At 44.4% G+C, this 20,662-nt stretch overlaps 1 protein-coding gene across 6 annotated transcripts in view; it reads left to right on the top strand.

Moving 5' to 3' along the window:
• LOC120812567 (UPF0606 protein KIAA1549L-like) overlaps positions 1–20,662 on the top strand; it is an 82,826-nt gene that overhangs the window by 13,099 nt on the left and 49,065 nt on the right. For all 6 annotated transcript variants that reach the window (XM_078097753.1, XM_078097752.1, XM_078097751.1 and 3 more), the window contains exons 2-4: positions 15,293–15,910; positions 17,464–18,300; positions 18,915–19,030. In XM_078097753.1, the coding sequence (XP_077953879.1) occupies positions 15,293–15,910; positions 17,464–18,300; positions 18,915–19,030 (1,571 nt within the window). The remainder of the gene's footprint in view (positions 1–15,292; positions 15,911–17,463; positions 18,301–18,914; positions 19,031–20,662) is intronic.

Here is a 20,662-nt window from a genome sequence, read left to right as displayed (position 1 = left end):
CATTGTTGCAAAAAAGGAAATCTTAAGACTTAAGATCTGTTTTAGGGGGTTGAGGGGAACTCAGCAAAGTGTCATGTAAGAATACGTGTTCAAGATTTGGAGCCTGGTCGGGGTTATCAAAAATTCAGCCGAACGACTTCTCTCGTTCTGGGAAATTTATTTGTCAGATCACAGGTCAAGTATCAGCGCTGTGTTTGCAAAGGCAGGAGCAGTTCAGGCAGCACACAGTCCGGAAGAACAACTAACTAACATCAGCAAGAACATCATGTTTTATAACCCTCGAAAGACAGAGAAGGAAAGATTTCTATTGGCCCTAAACTGGCGTAGAGGAGGACCTTCCACCTCCCGCATCTAAAGATCCGGTCACATCCAATGTCCAGACTCCTGACTTAACATAAACATCAGCGAACAGAGTGTGTATGTTGAATAGTGTTGGTGTGTCTCTAACCCCCCTTTGGCTGGTAAATCTGCTAGTTGACCCGCAGACCTTGCATTCCTCAGCCAGGACATAAACTGACTCCCCATCCTGTCAGACTCGTGTCTGCCTGCTCCTTACCTAACTCTTAAATCAAGACAAGACAGCGAACCCCCAACTAAGCCCATGAAAAGAACTTTTGATAATCAGTCAACTAGGCTGTATCAGCAAAACCACTGTGTGTCTAATTATGCAACAATATGTTTTATATCCAAAGACAAATGCTTCAGTTGTAAGAGCATCTACTTTTTTGGGGGCTTAAGAAAAGGATCAGCTCACTTTAAAGGAGAGGATCCTTTTGTTTTCATCCGGATCACACATTTGAAAATATGTAACGTGTTGTCCATCCATGTGCGGTGCGTTCAATACTGTGGAAGCTGTGTATCAGATGTCAACAATGAGACACGAAACGATTGAAGAGCTGCGCTGACTGCAACTGTTGTTGCTGCCTTGGCATCAATAGGCTCCTTCATCTACCTGGATGGGCCATGTGATCTTAGCCACACCCCCTACCTTCTCTTCATTTCATCTCTCTGGTCCCCTAAGAGGCTCCAAGGTGATCCAAACTGGTGATGGGTTTTAGACGTCCTACACAATCTGAAACATGTGCGTGAGTGTGACCACGGGAAGACAAGCGGACACAGAGTAATGTTTTGTGTCTACATCTGTGTATGAAGGGAGATGTGTCCTCTCTAACAGTACAGAGGTCCATTTTGGCCACTGAGTGAAAACGTGATTATGACTGCATGGTGCTTCTGCAACTGGCTTTTGTCAGTGTGTGTGTGTGTGGTGTGTGTTGAAAGAGCACAAGTCAATTGCGTTCTGCGTATGTGCACGTAGCCGCGGCAGTGCAAGCGGCTCCCCAGTTCTGTTCATGCTAGATCGGCTGACCCACCGAGCGCCCCAGAGCTGTCACATGACCATGTCCAGCCAGTCTTGCGGGACCCAGCGACGAAGCAGTAGAGAAGAGGTGCCGCGCAGCTTCTGCCCGCCTCTGTGTGTGTGCGTTGGTGCTGAGTCTTAATTGTTGCTTTGCTGCATGCTTCTTGCCTTGCTGATGTGGTGTTGTTCTCTGCTTGCAGTAGCTCTCAGATCGGGCTCTGTGGGTACGGACGTACATGTTCTTTGCAATGATTCAATAATCATTGTAATAATATTTTGATGGTACAATAAAGGTGCAATGTGTAAGATCTGGCCAGGATTCATCATCAAACAAATGTGATGTGATTAAGGCTTCGCTGGGTCAAAGACTGCCATGTATTTCTTCGGAAATGAGCATGCTACCCCAGCTAGCCCGACCCCAACCACCATCTTGTAATATCACTTGTACCTCCATAAGCCATAGTCAGTCCCTGTAGCCCCCAGTTTGCTCTCAGCATTGACAACCCAGTCCCACAGCAAAACGTGTAATAGCTACGTTGTGGAACGTGTTATTCTTAAGCTTTTGTGGAGAAAGCGTGAGAATACCACGTTTCATTTTCAACTAGGTCACGTTACTATCAACTTTCCCTCAGCTAAAAAAAGAAAATGGAGGACTGTCGATCTATTGTCTGTGAAAAACACAATATTTTAAGAAAGCATCAGCATTTGTATGCATTTCGATGGCATTTCTAGCAAGAAGTAGGCTATCTGTTATATTTTCCTAATCTATCAGAGAATGTAGAAGACCTTCCATTTATTAGTTTCTAGTGACATAGTTGCAAGGCAATGTAAACGAATGGGCCAAAATAAAACGTAGTATTGTCACGATTTTCGGGAGAAAGCGTGAGAATATCACATCCCAGGTATTACACGTTTTGCAGTGAGACTGGGTTGGCATTGAAGGTACAGAATCTGTGTAAATGTTGTTTCCAAAGTGGCAGAATCGAAAAAACGGAAATGTAAAGATTGATACGATAAACGTGTGTTTACAATGTTTACTAGTGGAGTAAATCAAGTGAGACGTAGACTTCGTAACTGGAGGATTCTCCCACTGCGGTCAGGAGAGATAATGCAATTTTTAAAACACTTCTCATTGGCTTTACTTCGCAGAACCGGGGTTGATGTCGGATTCTGGAAAATGTAAGGCCATGTGGCGAATCCCGCATTAAAATCCTCAGGCATGAAAATCCCTCACCTTTCGGCAAAATTTGCCATTTTGAAACCAAAATAGGTGACCTACGTGATTCGTGTAGATTCAATGATTTTTTTGGGGGGAGGGTATTCATATTCAGTGAACTGCAAACAGGTGCGCGTGTCAGAAGGGAGCGCGAGATTCAGTGAATTGCGAACAGGGTGAGTGATGGTTTTAATATTTTCTGGTATATCTAAGTTAAGTTACCCAGGAGCTTTGTTGACATAGACTTAGCTAATGTTAGCTACATCTTGATGAATTGAGTCATTTAAAACAGCAGGAGAGAACGCGGGAGAGAAAATGATTAGCTAACGCCCCCCACCCCCGTCAACGAATGACTCGAAGAAAGATTCGTTCATTTTACTGAACGAGATTCAAAGAACCGAGTCGGTAAAATGGTCGGTGATATCTTACCCCCCGTCAACGAATGACTCGAAGAAATCTCTGGGACAAAACCATTTGAAAACCCCTGCCCTAGAAGGGTCATTTCCTTCTCACCTTTTTCACCCTTGACCCGTTTTCTTTCCTGAATACTAAACCCATATAGTAGTTCAGTTATTAGTTATCTAGTTTTTTGTGAAACACTGCTTGAGTAATAAATGAGGTCCTGGCCATGCATGCTGATTATGAAGTTAATTATACACATCACCATGAGCCAACACGCTGCTGATGAACACATTGCACCACAGCGGCCTTTCCCTTCTGCCAATCAGCAAACAAGCTGAGTAACTACAGGTTTCTGAACAATATACTCAGTTTAACAGCTACCAGGACAGCATGTTAAAGCCTCGGGAGTAGGTAGCACAGCCAGGCAGCCTAAACACTGCCAGATGTCTAACAAGGAGCGAAGCATAACCGAGGGGGTGTGCCAGGCAGCCGAATACCAACCGGCCGATAAAGGATACCCAACAGGCTGCCTTCTATCAGTGTATTTCCTGGCACCTGGGCGTTTCAAGCAGCAGGGTGACATCATTATTCCTTTTCTGCCAACTTGCCTACATTTCTGGAATGGAGTGTAATCAACATCTAACACCATCTGTGTGGCACGCGTGTTTCTTTGGACTACCAAAGGTCACTTTGACAGCAGTTTGCATGTTGTTCAGGGTCTCTGTGAGTGCATTTATGAGTCGATAACTTTCATTTTATTTCCGCACCATTAATGTCCCACCCTCCTTTTGCTAAGTGTCATTCTCTCTGCATTATAAGATCCACAGCCTTGTCATACATGCTCACGAGGAGAAGGGGGCGTGCAAAAATCGTTCGGAGCGTAGTACATAACAGGAAACTAGTAGTAGGAAACTTCATTTCTGTGTAGCATACTGCAGTTAAAAATATAAACACAACATTTGAAGAAAAGAAAATTAGAGGGGTTAGGGGAAGTTGCTACTAACTTTTTGGCTGAAAGCAAACCGTTTTGAGGAATTGACAACGGATTTTTGGCCTCTTGGTTTCGATGAGTGTCAAAGACTTTGACTCATTGGAAAATTAAATCAGCAAAACGGTCACCCAAAATAAATGTTATTAATCTTCAATTGGTCGCATCACTAATATTAAAAAAATCCTGTTACAGTCAGAGCTAAACCAGAAAAATTCAAAATATATATAGAGATATACAGAGCGTTTTGTTCAATGACTCTTATGAAGATTTATGCCACTGCCATACAATTTCCATACTAAATTCCTCAAAATAATTTTCAGCAAACCAAAACTGATGCCTGGCCTGGAAAAAGTTAGCGCCGAGCAAGAAAGACACAGGAACTTAGCTCGGGACTTGATTGTGTATTCACGTCCTTTGTGGAGTTTGGAGGATTTCCAGAGTCAGGGCCCATGTGTTTTCCAGCACAGTTACATTTGATTATCGCTACCTCTCACTTGAGGCCAATAATCCTGTTTGCCATAAATCAATGTGTGTAAGCATTCCATCTGTCGTGTTTTGTTTTATTACTGATTATTTTGCTACAGCCAGCGTTTATTCCTGTCTTTAATTTTCACACCTCAAGGTGGGGAAATGGTGGAATCTTTCTGTCATTGTCCAAGAATCTCTCACATTAACCTGTCTGAAGCTCTGGAGCAGTGATGGCATGCTACACAAAAGATGGAAGTATTTATTTATGTAAGACGCTCAGTTGGAGGGAGAGAGCCTGCTGACCCTCACTGAGCCCTACTGGCCTCTGACATCAGAGAGTAGCCTCCGGTCTGAATATTTCAAATATTACTAAGCATTCAATATTTTAGTTATCACTATGACCCCGCTGATGAATTCCATAGCGACAATATAATAATTCTTTGAGGAGTTCATTTAAACAGTTTTGTTTCTGTTTGTCAACTATTTCTCGCAATCCCCCAGTTATTACATTACATTTAGCTGACGCTTTTATCCAAAGCGACTTACATTGCATTTTTAACCCTTGGCTTTTTACACTTTTGCCAAGGGGGCAATTAGGGGTTAGGTGTTTTGCTCAGGGACACTTTGACATGGGACATGGAGCAGCCAGGGCTCAAACTGCCAACCTTGCAGTTTCCAGCGCATTCGCTCAAGTCCATGCCCCACTGTCAACCGATATCATCACTTGATTATGACGGATTGATCAATTGTTTATGGGCCTATTGTTTCTTTATCTCTGAGCCGTTGCCACAGGATGATGAGCCCTCATACGGGTTTTCACCCCCACATTAAAAATAATGTCTGAACACCACCTCCTATGATGGCTGTGCAAATGGAGGTCAAAGATGCAACTGTAGGCGGGTGGTTACCAGCTTCCTGTAAAACGTTGAGAGTGATTATAATTGAGAAAAAAAGTTTTTATTTCCGTCAGTTTACAAGAACACGCTTTTGGTCCATAAAAAACATAGTTGGTGTCTCCATGTTAATGAAATTACTTGAATTCTCGCGGGCTATGGTAGCATCGGAGCTTCTTATATTCCCGCTCCCGGCGGTTACAGTTGTGTTTCAGGGACCGTCACGACATCCAGCTGCAACACAGGAGCACAGAACACTCTGTTTGTCTTCCCCTGTTTGCGGCGATGGTTGCCCCGATGACAGCATCCCCGTGGTTGCAGAATCCGCCCCCGTCAAGCTGAATGTAGTGGTTGAATAACTGTTTTCTCAGTTCAGTCTCTGCGTTGTTTCCTTTCATGTAATTTATGCACATGGTTTTTATCTTAAGTTGAAAGCAACTTCAGTGAGTTCTGCCAATAGATGTGTGTATGAGGTGGGAATTGGGACTCTCTTCTTTTGTTTCACTTTCATTTGTAGGAGCTCTGTTATACTGGCAACGTCAACAATGCTTTGAAAAGCTCAGATTGTTATTTCGTTCGCTATATAAAACATGTCCAAGTCCTTTTATTTTATTTCTTCAGGTGCAGCCGTATGATATTATGCCCTATTTTTAAAACTTGTTTGCAACTGTATTTGTTATGATTTTGTATGGTTTTTCCGGTGTGTTTGTGGGCCCCCACACAGTTGCACGGCACCAATTTATGGGGCACGCCCCCCAGTTTGGGAACCACTGCTGTGGTATAGGTATAGGTACAAACTTGTACATTTTATCCTCAAGATACACAATTTATATTGTGATATTTATTGAAAAGAATCATATACTGTATATGAGAAATGGACGTGGTCATTAGATTAGATTAGATTAGATTCAACTTTATTGTCATTGCACAGGGTACAAGTACTGAGGCAACGAAATGCAGTTTAACATCCAACCAGAGTTCAAAATAGCAAAAAGTGCAGAGTATGTGCATATGTAGTGAAGTGTAATCGTGACTTCCTCCATCGTTTGTGTCGTAATGAAGTCTCGAGTTCGGTGATTTTGTCATCACAATTCCTGAATAGAAGCTCACTCCACATTATTCATCTAGATGGATCCAATCAAATTTGACTAGTCACAACATCCGGTGAGAGTGTACAGGTATCTATAGTGTGTGTGTATGTGTGTTGCTTTTAATGTTACTGTTATAAGACGGTCAGACTGAATAGTTAAGTGAACAGAAACCAGGGGAAGGAGGGGCTATTCTCATCGTTGGTCGGGACTGAAGACTGCAGCTTTTTACCGGGGCCGAGGCCAAGCAGAGAAGTCCAACCTGCAGTGTCAGTGTGGTGGCCAAAGCCCCACAATGACATTACCTCGTTGCTGAGTTCCCTTCCTGTTTGGACATAGCATGAGGCTGAATGTGGAGTCGGCTTTTATGCAAGAGGCCTGAGCCAAGGACCATACCAAGAGCTTTGACAGCATGGAGGAATTAGGGCGGGTTTGTGTTACGTTGTAGGTCATATATTTGGTTGTCCTCCCCTGTGTGCTTTTGTTGGTTTAGTCAGCCACTATATATGAGCTCCATTAATTGATTTTGTTGTGACGCTTCTGACATTACGTTACATTACATTACATGTCATTTAGCGGACGCTTTTATCCAAAGCGACGTACTATAAGTGCATTCAACCATAGGGTACAAACTCAGGAGAACAAGATACAAGAAAGTGCAATTTCCTCAAATAAGCCAATTTACAATTTGCTATAGATGAGTGACGTTACAAGTACAATTTAAGTGCTACAATTTGTTAGTCTTTAGTCGAGGTAGAGTCTGAAGAGGTGTGTCTTTAGTTTGCGGCGGAAGATGTGAAGGCTCTCTGCGGTCCTGGTGTCTTCAGAGAGCTCGTTCCACCATTTCGGCGCAAGGACAGCAAAGAGTCGAGATCTAGTCGACTGTTTTGCTCTCAGTGAGGGAGGGACGAGTAGTTTTGCAGATGCAGAGCGGAGAGTGCGGGTTGGGATGTAGGGTTTGACCATGTCCTGGATGTAAGCTGGACCCGATCCATTCCCAGCATGGTGCGTGAGCACCAATGTTTTGAACTGGATGCGGGCGGCCACTGGTAGCCAGTGAAGAGAGCGGAGGACTGGAGTAGTGTGGGAGAATTTCGGAAGGTTGAAGACCAGTCGAGCTGCTGCATTCTGAATGAGCTGCAGAGGTCGAATGGCGGTGGCAGGGAGACCAGCCAGGAGGGAGTTGCAGTAGTCCAGGCGGCAGATGACAAGAGCCTGAATCAGTACCTGCGCTGCCTTCTGAGTGAGAAGGGGACGTATTCTCCTGATGTTGTAGAGCGTGTATCTACAGGATTGCGTTGTCGCGGTGATGTTGGGAGTCAGGGAGAGTTGGCTGTTGAGTGTGACGCCGAGGTTCTTAGCGGTCAAAGTGGGCGTTAGTACGGAGTTTCCAAAGTTGACTGTCAGGTCCTGGGTAGGCAAATCTTTTCCGGGAAAGAGAAGTAGTTTAGTCTTGTCGGGGTTGATTTTCAGATGGTGGGCGGACATCCACTGAGAGATGTCAGTTAGACAGGCAGAGATCCGAGCCACCACCTGGGTGTCCGAGTGAGGGAAGGAGAGAATTAGTTGGGTGTCATCGGCATAGCTGTGGTAAGAGAAGCCATGCGAGCGAATGACAGCGCCAAGAGAGTTGGTGTAAAGCGAGAACAGGAGGGGACCCAGCACGGAACCCTGAGGAACTCCAGTAGTAAGAGGACAAGGTTCCGACACAGATCCTCGCCAGGTTACCCGGTAGGTGCGGCCGTCGAGGTAGGACGAGAGAAGGGAGAGAGCAGAGCCTGTGACACCAAGTTCCTGAAGGGAGGAAATAAGGATCTGGTGGTTGACCGTGTCAAATGCAGCAGAGAGGTCCAGAAGGATGAGGACAGAGGAGAGAGAGGCGGCTCTAGCAGTGTGGAGTTGCTCTGAGACAGCAAGGAGAGCAGTCTCTGTGGAGTGGCCTGCCTTCAAACCTGACTGGTGGGGGTCAAGGAGGTTGTTACAGTGGAGATAAGAGGAGAGTTGATTAAAGATAGCACGTTCAAGGGTTTTGGACAAAAAGGGAAGAAGAGAGACCGGTCTGTAGTTGTTTTCTTCAGAAGGGTTGAGGGTAGGTTTCTTCAAGAGGGGGTTGACTCTTGCCTCCTTCAGAGAATTGGGAAAACAGCCATATAACAGAGCGTTGTTGATGAGACAGGTGAGGAATGGAAGAAGGTCAGGTGCGATAGATTGTAGAAGATGTGATGGAATGGGGTCAAGAGGGCAGGTGGTCGGACAGGCAGAGGTTACCAGGGTAAGAATTTGGTTAGGAGAGAGGGCGGTGAAAGAGGAAAGTGAGGGCGAAAGAGGTGAGGTCGGTGCGACGCGAGAAGTAGGAGGTGGGTTTGAGAAGGAGGAGCGTATTTCAGCTATTTTCTTGGTGAAGTAGTTGACAAAGTCTCCTGGAAGAAGGGGGGAGGGGGGAGGAGGGGTAGGGGGTTCGAGGAGATTAGAGAAGATCGAGAAGAGTTTTTTGGGGTTAGAAAATGAAAATTCGATTTTGGATTGGTAGAAAGAGCTTTTGGCAGCAGAGATAGAAGCAGAAAACGAGGAGAGGAAAGATTGAAATTTAAGCAGGTCGTCAGGTCGTTTATATTTACGCCATCTCCTTTCCGACGCTCGCATGGTGGCTCTCATGGCACGGACCGGTTGAGACAGCCACGGAGCCGGAGGAGATTTGCCAGTCCGTCGTGTCGTAAGAGGGCAAAGAGAGTCTAGAGAGGAGAAAAGAGTTGAGAGGAGAGTCTCTCCAGCAGCGTTTGGATGCAAGAGTGAGAAGGAATCAGTTGACGGGAGAGCTGATAGAACAGAGGATGCCAGCGAGGAGGGAGAGAGGGAGCGAATATTGCGACGAGCCGGTACAGAGTTAGTCAATGAGGGAGGTTTGTTAGTTATAGAGAGTGGAAGGGAGTAAGAGATGAAGAAGTGATCAGACACATGAAGTGGAGTTACAGAGAGGTTAGTCGTAGAGCAGTTTCTAGTAAAGATGTAGTCAAGGTGATTGCCGGCTTTGTGAGTAGGAGGAGAGGGACTGAGTGACAGAGCGAAGGAAGAAAGTAGGTGTAAGAGGTCAGATGACTTCTCTGTCTGGATGTTGAAGTCACCCAGGAGGATGAGCGGAGGTCCATTTTCGGGGAAATTAGACAGGAGAATGTCCAGTTCTTCCAAGAAATGACCTAAGGAGCCTGGCGGACGGTAGAGGACAACGATGGTTAATTGTACCGGGTGAGTGACTGTTACAGCATGGAATTCAAAAGACAATGGGGTGGATGGTGGTAGAGGGTAGAGAGAAAAGCTCCATTTGGGTGAAATGAGTAGACCTGTGCCACCACCCCTACCAGTGGGCCTGGGAGTGTGGCTGAAGGAGAAGGCGGAGGAGAGAGCGGCTGGGGTGGATGTGTTCTCAGGTGTGATCCAGGTCTCGGTGAGAGCGAGGAAGTCGAGTGACTGCTGGATAGCGAAGCCGGAGATGAAGTCAGCCTTGCGAGTCGCTGACTGGCAGTTCCAGAGACCTCCTGTGACGAGGTGCTGGACATGTGTGGAGCGGGTGGGATAGGAGAGAGAGGAGAGGTTACAATAGAGAGCAGATCTAGCCCGAGGCCTGTAGTATCTGCGGGAAGAGATTCGAACAGGCACGGGTAAAGGGGTCAAACACATTATTAAAAATAACAGAAGAAGTCGCCGCATTCAGCCGCCCCGAAGACTGCCACGAAAGACTCCTTTGTCTTTGTTCTGCTCGTCTCGATAAGCAAACGCTAAAGCTAACGCTTCCCACGATCTTTAGTTAAATACTCCCTCGTTAGTGGAAGTCGGCTGCGGCTGCGCTGGCCGCTCCCCCGTCGTTTAGGAGACAAAAGGTCGATTGGCCTCGACAGAAACTCCTCAAAATGCAAAACACCAATAGCTTGACACCCTAATCAGTGAACAATCACCATATGGTGTTTGACAAAATGAGAGTTTAAGGATTCAAGTCTTATTTGCTTCAGAAGACAAGGCAAAACAGACTTAGATCAGGTCAAAACCTAGCAGAGTTAGGAGGGCACACTGGCAGTTAACTTAATAGTAGAATCTAGAACACAAACTGGCAATAAAAGACTGAAAGAGCTTGAGCAAACTAGCAACCAAGATAACTTCAAACAAAGAGAACTGGCATTGAGACGACGAAAACTAAAGCAAATCAGCAATCAAATTAACTTAACTAAACTTAACTACTAAATTTAGCAGACTAGCTTGGTTTAAAGAAAGAGATACTTAGTCCGATTTCAGGTCGCCTGGATGTCTGGTGGCCTTGTAGAAGAGATGCACACAGAGATGCATTACATTACAGGTCATTTAGCTGATGCTTTTATCCAAAGCGACTTACATTGCATTTTTAACCCATGGTTTTTTAGGCTCGTTGTCTTTTATATTGACTCGTTTTGCGTTGTCGGTTTACAGCGCTGTTGTTCCGTTAACTCTACTACTTTTTCGCACGACTACTACACTTACCCCCCCGATCCTGTCTGATACTTTCCTCACAATCTCAAACACTTAGGTGCAGTCAATGCGACCGTTCTGGTCACAGGACTCACAAGTGTCAAACTAGTGTGAGTAGGAACCTTCAATTATCAACCAATGATCTGTTTACCTAAAGATCCATCCATTTGACATTGCATCAAAAATGCTCCCCGCCTCTTGCCTCCACACAGACATATGGATGCCCTAAATACTTCAAGGAAGTGGTAATATGCCCATTCTGTTGGACGATATCACCGCTGTTGGACGATGCCTACTGGCTTGAGACCATCCTCACTCCCACTGAGTCTCGTACCACATTGCTTTGACTTTGCCACTCTAACCACAAAGGCTTTCTTTTGAAGGGAAAACATTCAAACATTTAAACACATTGGCAATGTACGCCTTTCGGAAATTACCTCCGTATTAAACTATGCATTTATTGGCAGCCTTTTCAAAGTTGACATACTAACAATAATATACAACTGTCCCCTATCCGACGAGCTTGAAACCACAGAGAGAAAAATATTTTTTCTATTATCTGTTAAACTACACTAAGCTAAGCACCTTCACCAAAAGGAGGATTATCAGTCTTGGTCTTCTGTGGCAGCTGGATTTTTATAAGTAGACAGGTGTCTACTCTACTTTAGTAAACAAACTAAAGGTGTGTTATTTCTTCATGTTTGGTTTTAGGCCACCTACATGTCAACCATAATAAAAGTTTTCAAGCTGGCAGCTCTGTGAGGCTCAAAAGGTCTGCAGTGTTTTGAGCAAATTGTCAAACAATTTGTAAGTTTGTTCTTTTTTTTTCTGCATACCACGGATATTACGATATTATTTTAAAACTAACCAAGATTTTCTTTTTAACCTTAAACAAGTATATTTAGTTTGTCACTGCACAATATGAAATGGTCTCTATCTTAGTTCAGCATGTTAGCATGAAAACATTTCCTAAAAACTATGTATCCATTTCTGCCCAAATGACGACCATTGTCATCCATTGAGTGTGGCACAAAGATCTTGCAAATAAAATATATTTTGGTAATGGATGTGGAAACACAAGGAATCCTACTCAGCATGCAGTACTGGACACACAACATTGAAATCATTTCCTACTAGAGGGCTTTTGAGATCGCCACCTCCCAAAGTCGCCTTGTCTACCATTGAGAGAATAAATAAAGCGTCACATCTGCAGCTTGTGCTTGTTGGCTGTGAAGAATTTTCTCAAATTTGGACAATTTCCTTAACACCGAATTGGGATGCTGTCAATCTGTAAACACCTTTTGTTTTTAAAAATACATTTTATTAGAAATATTTTAGCACTTTCTATTTTTTGGCTTCATCAATTTCCAAGGCTAGAATAATGTGTGCCAGTACCTCTGTTTTTCCTGGACTATTGAGGTGAAAATATGGTGTTTTTTTCTTGTTATGGATGATGTGTCCCCTGGACTGCAGCCAAATCTCGTAAATCAGACTTGACCGTCTGTTGTAGTTTTTACAGAAAAACCTTGCCCAGTACAGCTCAAAGACGTAGATTAAGACATGTACTATATTTCATCTGGCCTGTTTGATAATTACTATGACATGCCACCATTTGGCTAGTTGGCTCATTCAGCCAACCAGGCTACCCCTCCTGACTGAATTTCTGGGAGCTGAGGACCAGCTGGCTCAGTACCATTCTCACACTTCCTAACCACCTGTCCTGCTCACAGTTTGGGTGGCAGCGTCAACTCTGCATGGCAGAAAAGCCATGGCGTTTCTTTTTCTATAATATAACTATCCATGGCCATCGCTATGGACCATGGATAGTTAAATTCACAGGCACCTGGGAATTAGTAATCTGATTGGTCCAAAATCTGGCAGTGTCCGCAAGGCTTTACAGGGTTGTGTAGGGATTTAGAGAGATTTAGCAAGGCACCAATGGGCACAATGCCAGCTGGCCAAGCCCATAAGTCAATACATCAAAATAACACTAGCCTAAAGCCTTGTAAATGGCCAGTAGTGCTTTGGGCACCATTTCTATGTAATAATTCTCATAATCGACTACAAGCGGGGTATTCACACACGGAAGTAGGCATAAAAAAAGAAGAGGTCCTGTTTGTTCTCGTCCAAATAGAGAAAGCAGGTCAGTGCCATCTTTAATCTACCCTTTTTTGTTCATCCATCCATCCATCTAGCAAGTCCATATTTGCACTCAGTGGAGGTTCTTCTAGCCCAGCGTTTTCACATATGTTCCTCTCAGTCAGAGCAGGTGGCTAGCTGTTGGAGGAGAACATACTGAAAACAATGCTAACAGCTTTGCACATGGTGCAGTCCTTCTCCCCATCCATCGATCCATCCATCCGTCAACCCCCCATATATCCATTCATTCTTTTATGACTCCCTATAAGCAAATGGTTTCATCCACACACATGTGTTCATTGTCTTACAGAGCTAATGACTATCGAATAAGGGCCCCATTGTCAGATTTATATAAGACACATATACGCTTAAGGCAAAACTAGATGGTGTATGTGGTACAAATACCGAAATGAAATGCAAAGAGATCAACTAGGCCTCAGCTCTTTAGGGAAGTGAGAAAGAGTTCAGTTGTAGCGACCGGCTGCCTGAAAATGGAAAGTAAAGGTGCTTCAATGATTCTATTAGCTCCTCTAGCATAGGAAACACTGGACCTTACTTTACAAAAGGAAAGAGGAAAATCCTGCCCCACAATTCCTTGCGAGTGGAATATTTAAAGTGACATATAATTTGTCCGTCAGAGAAGAAACCATCACGACCGTCAAACGCAGATAATACTATGTTTATAGTATCAGTAGCTTTGTTCTATGTGACAATCCCTTGGTTTCACTTTTATATTCCTTATACAATTTCTATTCAAACCTTGTTACTAAAGTAACACTTTTAATCGGGTTGTCTGCGTTTTACAAATCAGTCACAGAACAAAATTGGCATTGACATTTGTGTGGCTTATGATGCTTGCTATGTAGTAGCTTTCTTGGGAGCTAAGGAGAGAAAAACATTTGTGTGAAATAGTGCCTAAAGCTGAAGGGAACCACAGTATCAAATCAAAACTATAAATACCTTTCTCATTAAACATAGGCTTTTGATGCATTAAATATACACAAGGATTAATGAGGCTTTAATATTCCATTGGTGTAAAATAACAGAGCTCTGGTAGTGCAGAGAGGTCCACATGTTGTCCATAGTTTTAGGACTGTGACTATCAAACACTATCAAACACAAATTGATTTTCCCAAATTGATTAAATGCATATTAGCAGTATTTATTCCCTTCCACAGCAACTGCAATATGTTTGGTACTAAGCTGCCGAGATAAATGACTGCAGAAAGACATGTGGCATTTTAGATAAGTTTTAACAAGCGTGTTTCTGTACTGTACTCTCCGTGCGGTGTGTGAGTGTCATTTCTAGCTTTGTTTTCTCCTTCCTTGAACTGACAAATGGAGCACTGGAAGCTGCTACTTACACACAACACTGAACAGGAAGAAGCTGAAGTTTAAATAGACCGTAGGTTCATTTCCTCTCTTGATGGCATTAATGATATGACATCCTATGATGACAGGCAGATTGCTCAGTGGTATTAGTTAAAAGTTCGGTGGAGAAATGTTTTCTAGCAGGTGTCATGAGGATATAGAGCAGCTAATCACAGAGCTGCTGCCGCAAAGCCCCTCTTATACAGAATCACTGTCTGTTAATTAACCAATCCTACCACGAAGACTCTGGGGAGCGTGAGACGTGTGCGAGGCACAGTAAGTGCTTCTGAAGGCTGAAATGAGCATGGATCAAATAGAAGAAGGTAAAGAATACTCCCCTTGCGACACGCTAAACATTGAGTACTGGAGAAACCGGATATCGGGCTCAAATCAACATTGATGTTGGTCTGGGTGTCCGGGTGGTTGTGGATGCTCCAGGAATAGTACACCTACGGGCTTGCATGGATAACCTAACGGATTAAATTAGTATCTGTGATATCACAGCTGATTAAGATGTGTATGTGTGTCCTAATTTATTCACCCTGGAACATCTAAATTAATTCCCTATGCTTTATCCTCTAAAACATAACTGACCTACTTTAGACATTATTAGTATTTTTCCACCATCGTTTTCATTTAATCCCTTTGGATAAGTGTGTGTATGTGTGTGTGTGATAGACAGGAATTGAAAAATAATATGCACTGTGTGCACAGTGGGTATGTTCTCATGATGAGTGTTTAAGATCAGTCGGTATGCCATGGGCACATGAATTATTGAAAAAACCTCATCATTTCTGATCCGTTGTGCAGATGAGTCAAAAACCGTTCACAACTCCAAATTAAACCCTGTTTCCTGTCCCTCGCGTCTTACAGCTGATGGAGGTCACCACGTGTCTGTGGGACGGCCTGTCATCCCCATGGATCCTGCGGCGCCCTCCATCCTCTCAGCCACCCCCCTGACTGGAGACACAGCTGGGTCGAATGACCAACACGCCCCGCCCAGACGTCGGCCCGAGGATAACGTTTTTGCTGAGACCAGAGTTTGGACCGAAACCGAAGCGGCGGTTCACGCGGGGGTAGATGGCACAGTCTTTGTGGAGACCTTGGCCAAAGTCGGGGCTGAATGGAGTCCCGTGGATGAGGGAGGGGGAGGCCTGCCAGGGTTTCCCAGGGACCCGGCCGCCGGGCCGCAGCAGCAGAGAGAGCGGGCAGCCCTCTCATCGGCCCCCAACAGCGGGATAGCACAGCAAAAACCTTTGGGGCTTCTGTCTAAAGCTGCTTGGACCAAAGGCACCTCTTCATCCTCATCCAAGTCCTCCTCTTCCTCTTCCTCCTCCTTTTCCTCAACCACAACAAAGGCATCCTCTTTGCCCTCGTCCTCCTCTTCCTCTGCAACCAGCAAAAGAGACAGTCAGACGACTAGACCAGACAACGGGTCCCTGGCCACTGCCAACAGCAAGTCCTCCACCAGCAATAGCAGCTCCAGTTTGGGTATGGTGCAGGGTTGTTCTGTCATAAGAATCAATTTAAAATTTGAATTTCATATTCATATGCATTTGTGTGTAATCGGTTGCCAACCGTCTCCTACAAACAGCAATCATAACTTAGCCAGTCAAGCATGGATTTTATCACATATAATCATCGCTTGTTGTAGAGCTAAACTGTGCTTTTAAAGAGGATTGAGGCTGCTGTCTCTTTCTCGGCCTTTCTATACCCCGAAGGAGATTTTTTTAACTGGCACAGTTAGCTTCAGCCTTTAGTCTTGTAGCACAACTTCATGACTAATTAGCCACCAAGTGCAAATATACAACCCTTCGACAGTGTCAAAAGGGACAGTGTGACAGCGCAAGCCTGTAATAAGCTCCTCCAATCATTTCATTTGGCCCAAATTAAACAATTGTACGACTTACCTGCGCACTCACTCACCCTCTGCCCATGCACTTTGGCACTGGAGTTTGCTAAAAGCTGCGGGCGGCTGTGATTTCTGCCGTGCTGCTTGCTGTCTATGTTCATAACAAACCAAATCAATTCCAGGGAGAAAGGAAAGCTTAAGACATTTTGCAACAGTGCATAAGGTTGTTTTGCACCGCTGTCTTCACAATGTTATTTTCAGGCTTTGCTATCATCATACCCACCTAAACAATCATTGTCTTCATTTACTCCTTATTGTTATCATTTTGTCATCACCTTTCATTGCGTTGTCATCATCACCATCACCTCTTGGCTCACCGCCATCTCCTGTCCCGCGCCGCTACCTCCATGTCTCCCCCACTTCCTGCCGCATCATCTCCACAATAACAATGACATAAGCAACAAGGTAATTCTGTCTGAAGCTAATATCACGTGGATGAACAATCCCAGCACGGTACCATTCGTCCCCATGCGGCGATGCGAGAGGAGGGTGAGGGGGTATTTGGATCCCTCTCAGTCTGAGAGGATTGATTGCCTGACTCCTATTCTATCCAGCCTCCTTTACGCCCCTCATTGACATGCATCTCATTTCTCCGTGTTAGAGACGATTTCAAATCGATTAAATGAACTGCTGACATTGAAATGCTTGTTGCATTTAGACATTAAAATGGATTTTTATTCCCTTTGGGAATTTTAAACTGCTGCGTTCTTCGTCTCATGTATTTAAAATGGATGATGGATGAATGTTAAAAGGATCTTTGCTTGCATCTTAGATGCATTTACACACAAAATGGGGGCCGGATAAAGTGGTTTATTAAGTTCACACAATAGAACCTATTGCTTGCAAATTATCTAAAACAGCAGGATGCTGCACTATTTTTAGTCACTTGTTAATACATGAGTATTCATGTTGCCGGGACCGTGAATTGCGTTTGTGTGTAAATTGATAGTTTTGGACAACATCACAGATCTGCAATAAAGTGAAATAGGCTTCATCAGGCTCTGCAGATGCTTCACCTTGATTCGTTGCTGGTTTTGGTCTTCTTCAGAGTTTAGTTGACAAGAGTATGCTTAAGAGTCCCACTACACATACGTTGATTTTGTTGATTTTCCAAATGTTTCCCTCCCTGCAGAGGAGTCAGTGGGCAGCCTGCCAGCCTGGGATCTGCCGACAGTCCCTGGGTCGCTACTGTCCACAATGGACGACCACGACGTCCCACTCCCTGCTAACGTCACCAGCCCTTTCTCCACCCACCAGTGGAACACCACCATGCCTGTGCACACCAAAAACACCTCAACATCAACCACCACTCTAAACACATCTCCATCACCCACTACCACCACCTCAGCTTTTCCGTTATCGACCACAGCGACTGCACAAACACCATCTGGATCAAGCACAGCTTCTCAAACCACAAGCCTGGACACTGTGACCAATGAGGGCCTTCAGCTGATGACAGTAACCACAACGACACCCTCAACGACCACCGTTACTGTGACTGCCGCTGGGATGACGACCCAAACAACGAACATTGGGCTCGCTGCAACAGTCTCACCAAATACAACCACTGCTGCTGCATCCGACCGGCTAACGACAAGCCTCAAACTGACTACAGCGGCTCAGCCCACAACCACCAGTACGACCACACCTACTACTACCATCACAACCACTGCTACGGTGCCCCCGACCACTACGCCTCCCACCACAACGCCTCCCACCACTACAACAACCACCGCGCTTCCCACCACTACTACAACCACTACACCTGCACCTACTACTACTACTACTGCCGCCACCACCACTGCTACCACCACTACAACCACAACAACAGAGGCACCTACCACTGCTCTCTTCATCCCAATCCTAACCACGTCGACTCCCACCACGACCACTGAGGCTCCGTCCAGTACTAGCGCAGAAGAAGGTCCTCTACCATGCAACGTGACCGAGAAGTTCTGGGTCAGAACAGGTACGAGACTAAAACATCCTCTTTGGGATAAACTGTATCGGAGTAAAAAAAAATCCTTTTTAGACAGTTGGGAGAAAAGATGAATAGTGTCAGGACATTTTTCCACAAACACTAGCTGTCTCTCCTTGTAATCATGCCGACGGTTAGCTCACATTCTTAAATATATTCTTATAGATAGATCAGCATTTTGTGTTTGGATTAATCAAAGGTTAAAATACTAGCAACGTTGTTTCCCCTTCCCTCACAGTTGCATCCATGCCAGAAAAAGTAAAAAATTGCACAGACTACAAAATTGTACCGAGATTTAATTACATGCACAGAAATTAATTAAAAGTTGCACAAAGCAGAGGCAGATATTCCTCAAGCATATAAAACACTTCTTTTGATGAGAAGCTGGAGACTAGCCTTTGATTACATTTACCAGAGATGGTGTTATACTAAAGCATCAAGCCCTTTACTGTTGGCAGCAGCTGCAAAGTGATCAAGGACACATTTAACCAGCGGAGTCAAAGCTCTGGTTTTATGTAAATATTATTTTCTATTTTGTTATTTGGAGCAACAATTATGGTCATAGCGATATTTTTCTGAGAATGTTTACAACGATTCCTTCACAGTTTTGTCCATTGAGCTGCGCAGGAATTGCCTGGATCCGATCCGGAAACAGAACCTCTATAAAGGACTGAGCCACGCGCTGCAAAAAGCCCTCAACGACTCCACAGCCAACGCACAGGTGAGCGTCTCTTCCAGGCTCAGCTGGCCTGAACAGTACAACCCAATTATAGGTTGTTGGGTGAAAAGCACAACTTGGCTTTGGTAGTTGCTTAAAAAAAACACAGCATCAGCGACTAATACAACGTCTTAGCAAATGGTCAGAAGCAGTTTCAGCAGAATGAATTGACTAATCATGCTTCTTTAAATATGCCCAATTCAACTAGGCCTATGGCTATAGGTCAATAAGTTGCCAATGGTAACATATTCACTTCATACGTTTAGCCTGCACGTTATTGCTGCCACATAAACATTTCTCAATATATTTTTCAAGAAAACTGCCTACCGTTCAACACCACTTGAAAAACAATTTTCTCAAAGGTTATTAAGGATTTTTTTTAAATAGAGTATATAAGTAATATAAAGTAAATAGAGGACAGAGGCTTGTAAAGACTGGTCATAGGCTACTTAACAGAGGTCAGTGGCTAGTAAACAGGGGCCCATAGGCCCTAATAGGTCAAGCTTGTATTCATAGCTTTAGCTTGATTTTCTGATAATGTACACATCCCTGCATCATTGCGCTGCGTTACAGTGCTTTCCTCTATATTTACATTGTGCCACATAATTATATAGTTCCTATCCCTGAGGATGTCATCATTTCACAATACTCTAGGCTATTGTTCTTTTCTTGTTTTATCCTACCACTCGCTCACCTTTGCAAGCGATGCTGGAGAAGAACGGAATAGAAATAATCTGTTGAATAGTCAGCAATGTTTTGCTCAGAGATGTTTTTAAACACACACACACACACACACACACACACACACACACACACACACACACACACACACACACACACACACACACACACACACACACACACACACACACACACACACACACAAAGAAGATAATGTCAAATGAATTCAGAATAAATTATTCTTTTCCGCAGGGGATCTTCCTATTCTGTCTCCCACCCACTTACAGCGTAACACACCCAACACTCACTGATCTGATCCGATTGATCCCTCGGTTTAAGTCCATTGATTCCTGCCAACCTGTCTGTCTTGCCAGTCTGTTTGTGCCTGCCCGCTTCTCTGTCTGTCCACCTGTCTCTCTTGGGGGCGCTCTCTGTCTTCCATCTTCATCCACCGGCTTTTTCTATTTTTATCCACTTGTTTGTGAGCCTGCACTGGGAGTGACTCAGTGTCTCTAAGCTCCAGTCCACTTTCATCTACCTCCTGCCACACACACCCACACACCCACACACGCAGACACACCCCCACACACACAGCTTTCAGTTTTTATCGCTTCGATCTGGATCCGTCCGTCTGTCTACGGCGGTATAAAATTGGAGTTTGTTTAAAAGCCTCGATACGAAGCATTGAAGCATTGTTGATGGGCAGATATTGGCCTCAGTGGTGCCAGGGATTGTCAAACAGTGTGACATTTGCATACAGCTGTATTTAATGCATTGCATTATTGAACAATTTGTTTAACCGTAATGGAATGCATAATTGCATGCTACAGCTTGCAAAAATGTTGGTATAAGAAGAGTCGGGAGTAGGGGTGGGTGGATTTGAATGGATTCAAGTATGCAGCAACAAACTAATAAAATCCTTACAGCTGCAGGATGCAGGATTGCCCCCAGAAT

The sequence above is a fragment of the Gasterosteus aculeatus genome, chromosome Y, assembly GCF_964276395.1.
Source record: "Gasterosteus aculeatus chromosome Y, fGasAcu3.hap1.1, whole genome shotgun sequence".
Lineage (NCBI taxonomy): Eukaryota > Metazoa > Chordata > Actinopteri > Perciformes > Gasterosteidae > Gasterosteus > Gasterosteus aculeatus.
This window is presented reverse-complemented; position numbering and strand designations above follow the sequence as displayed.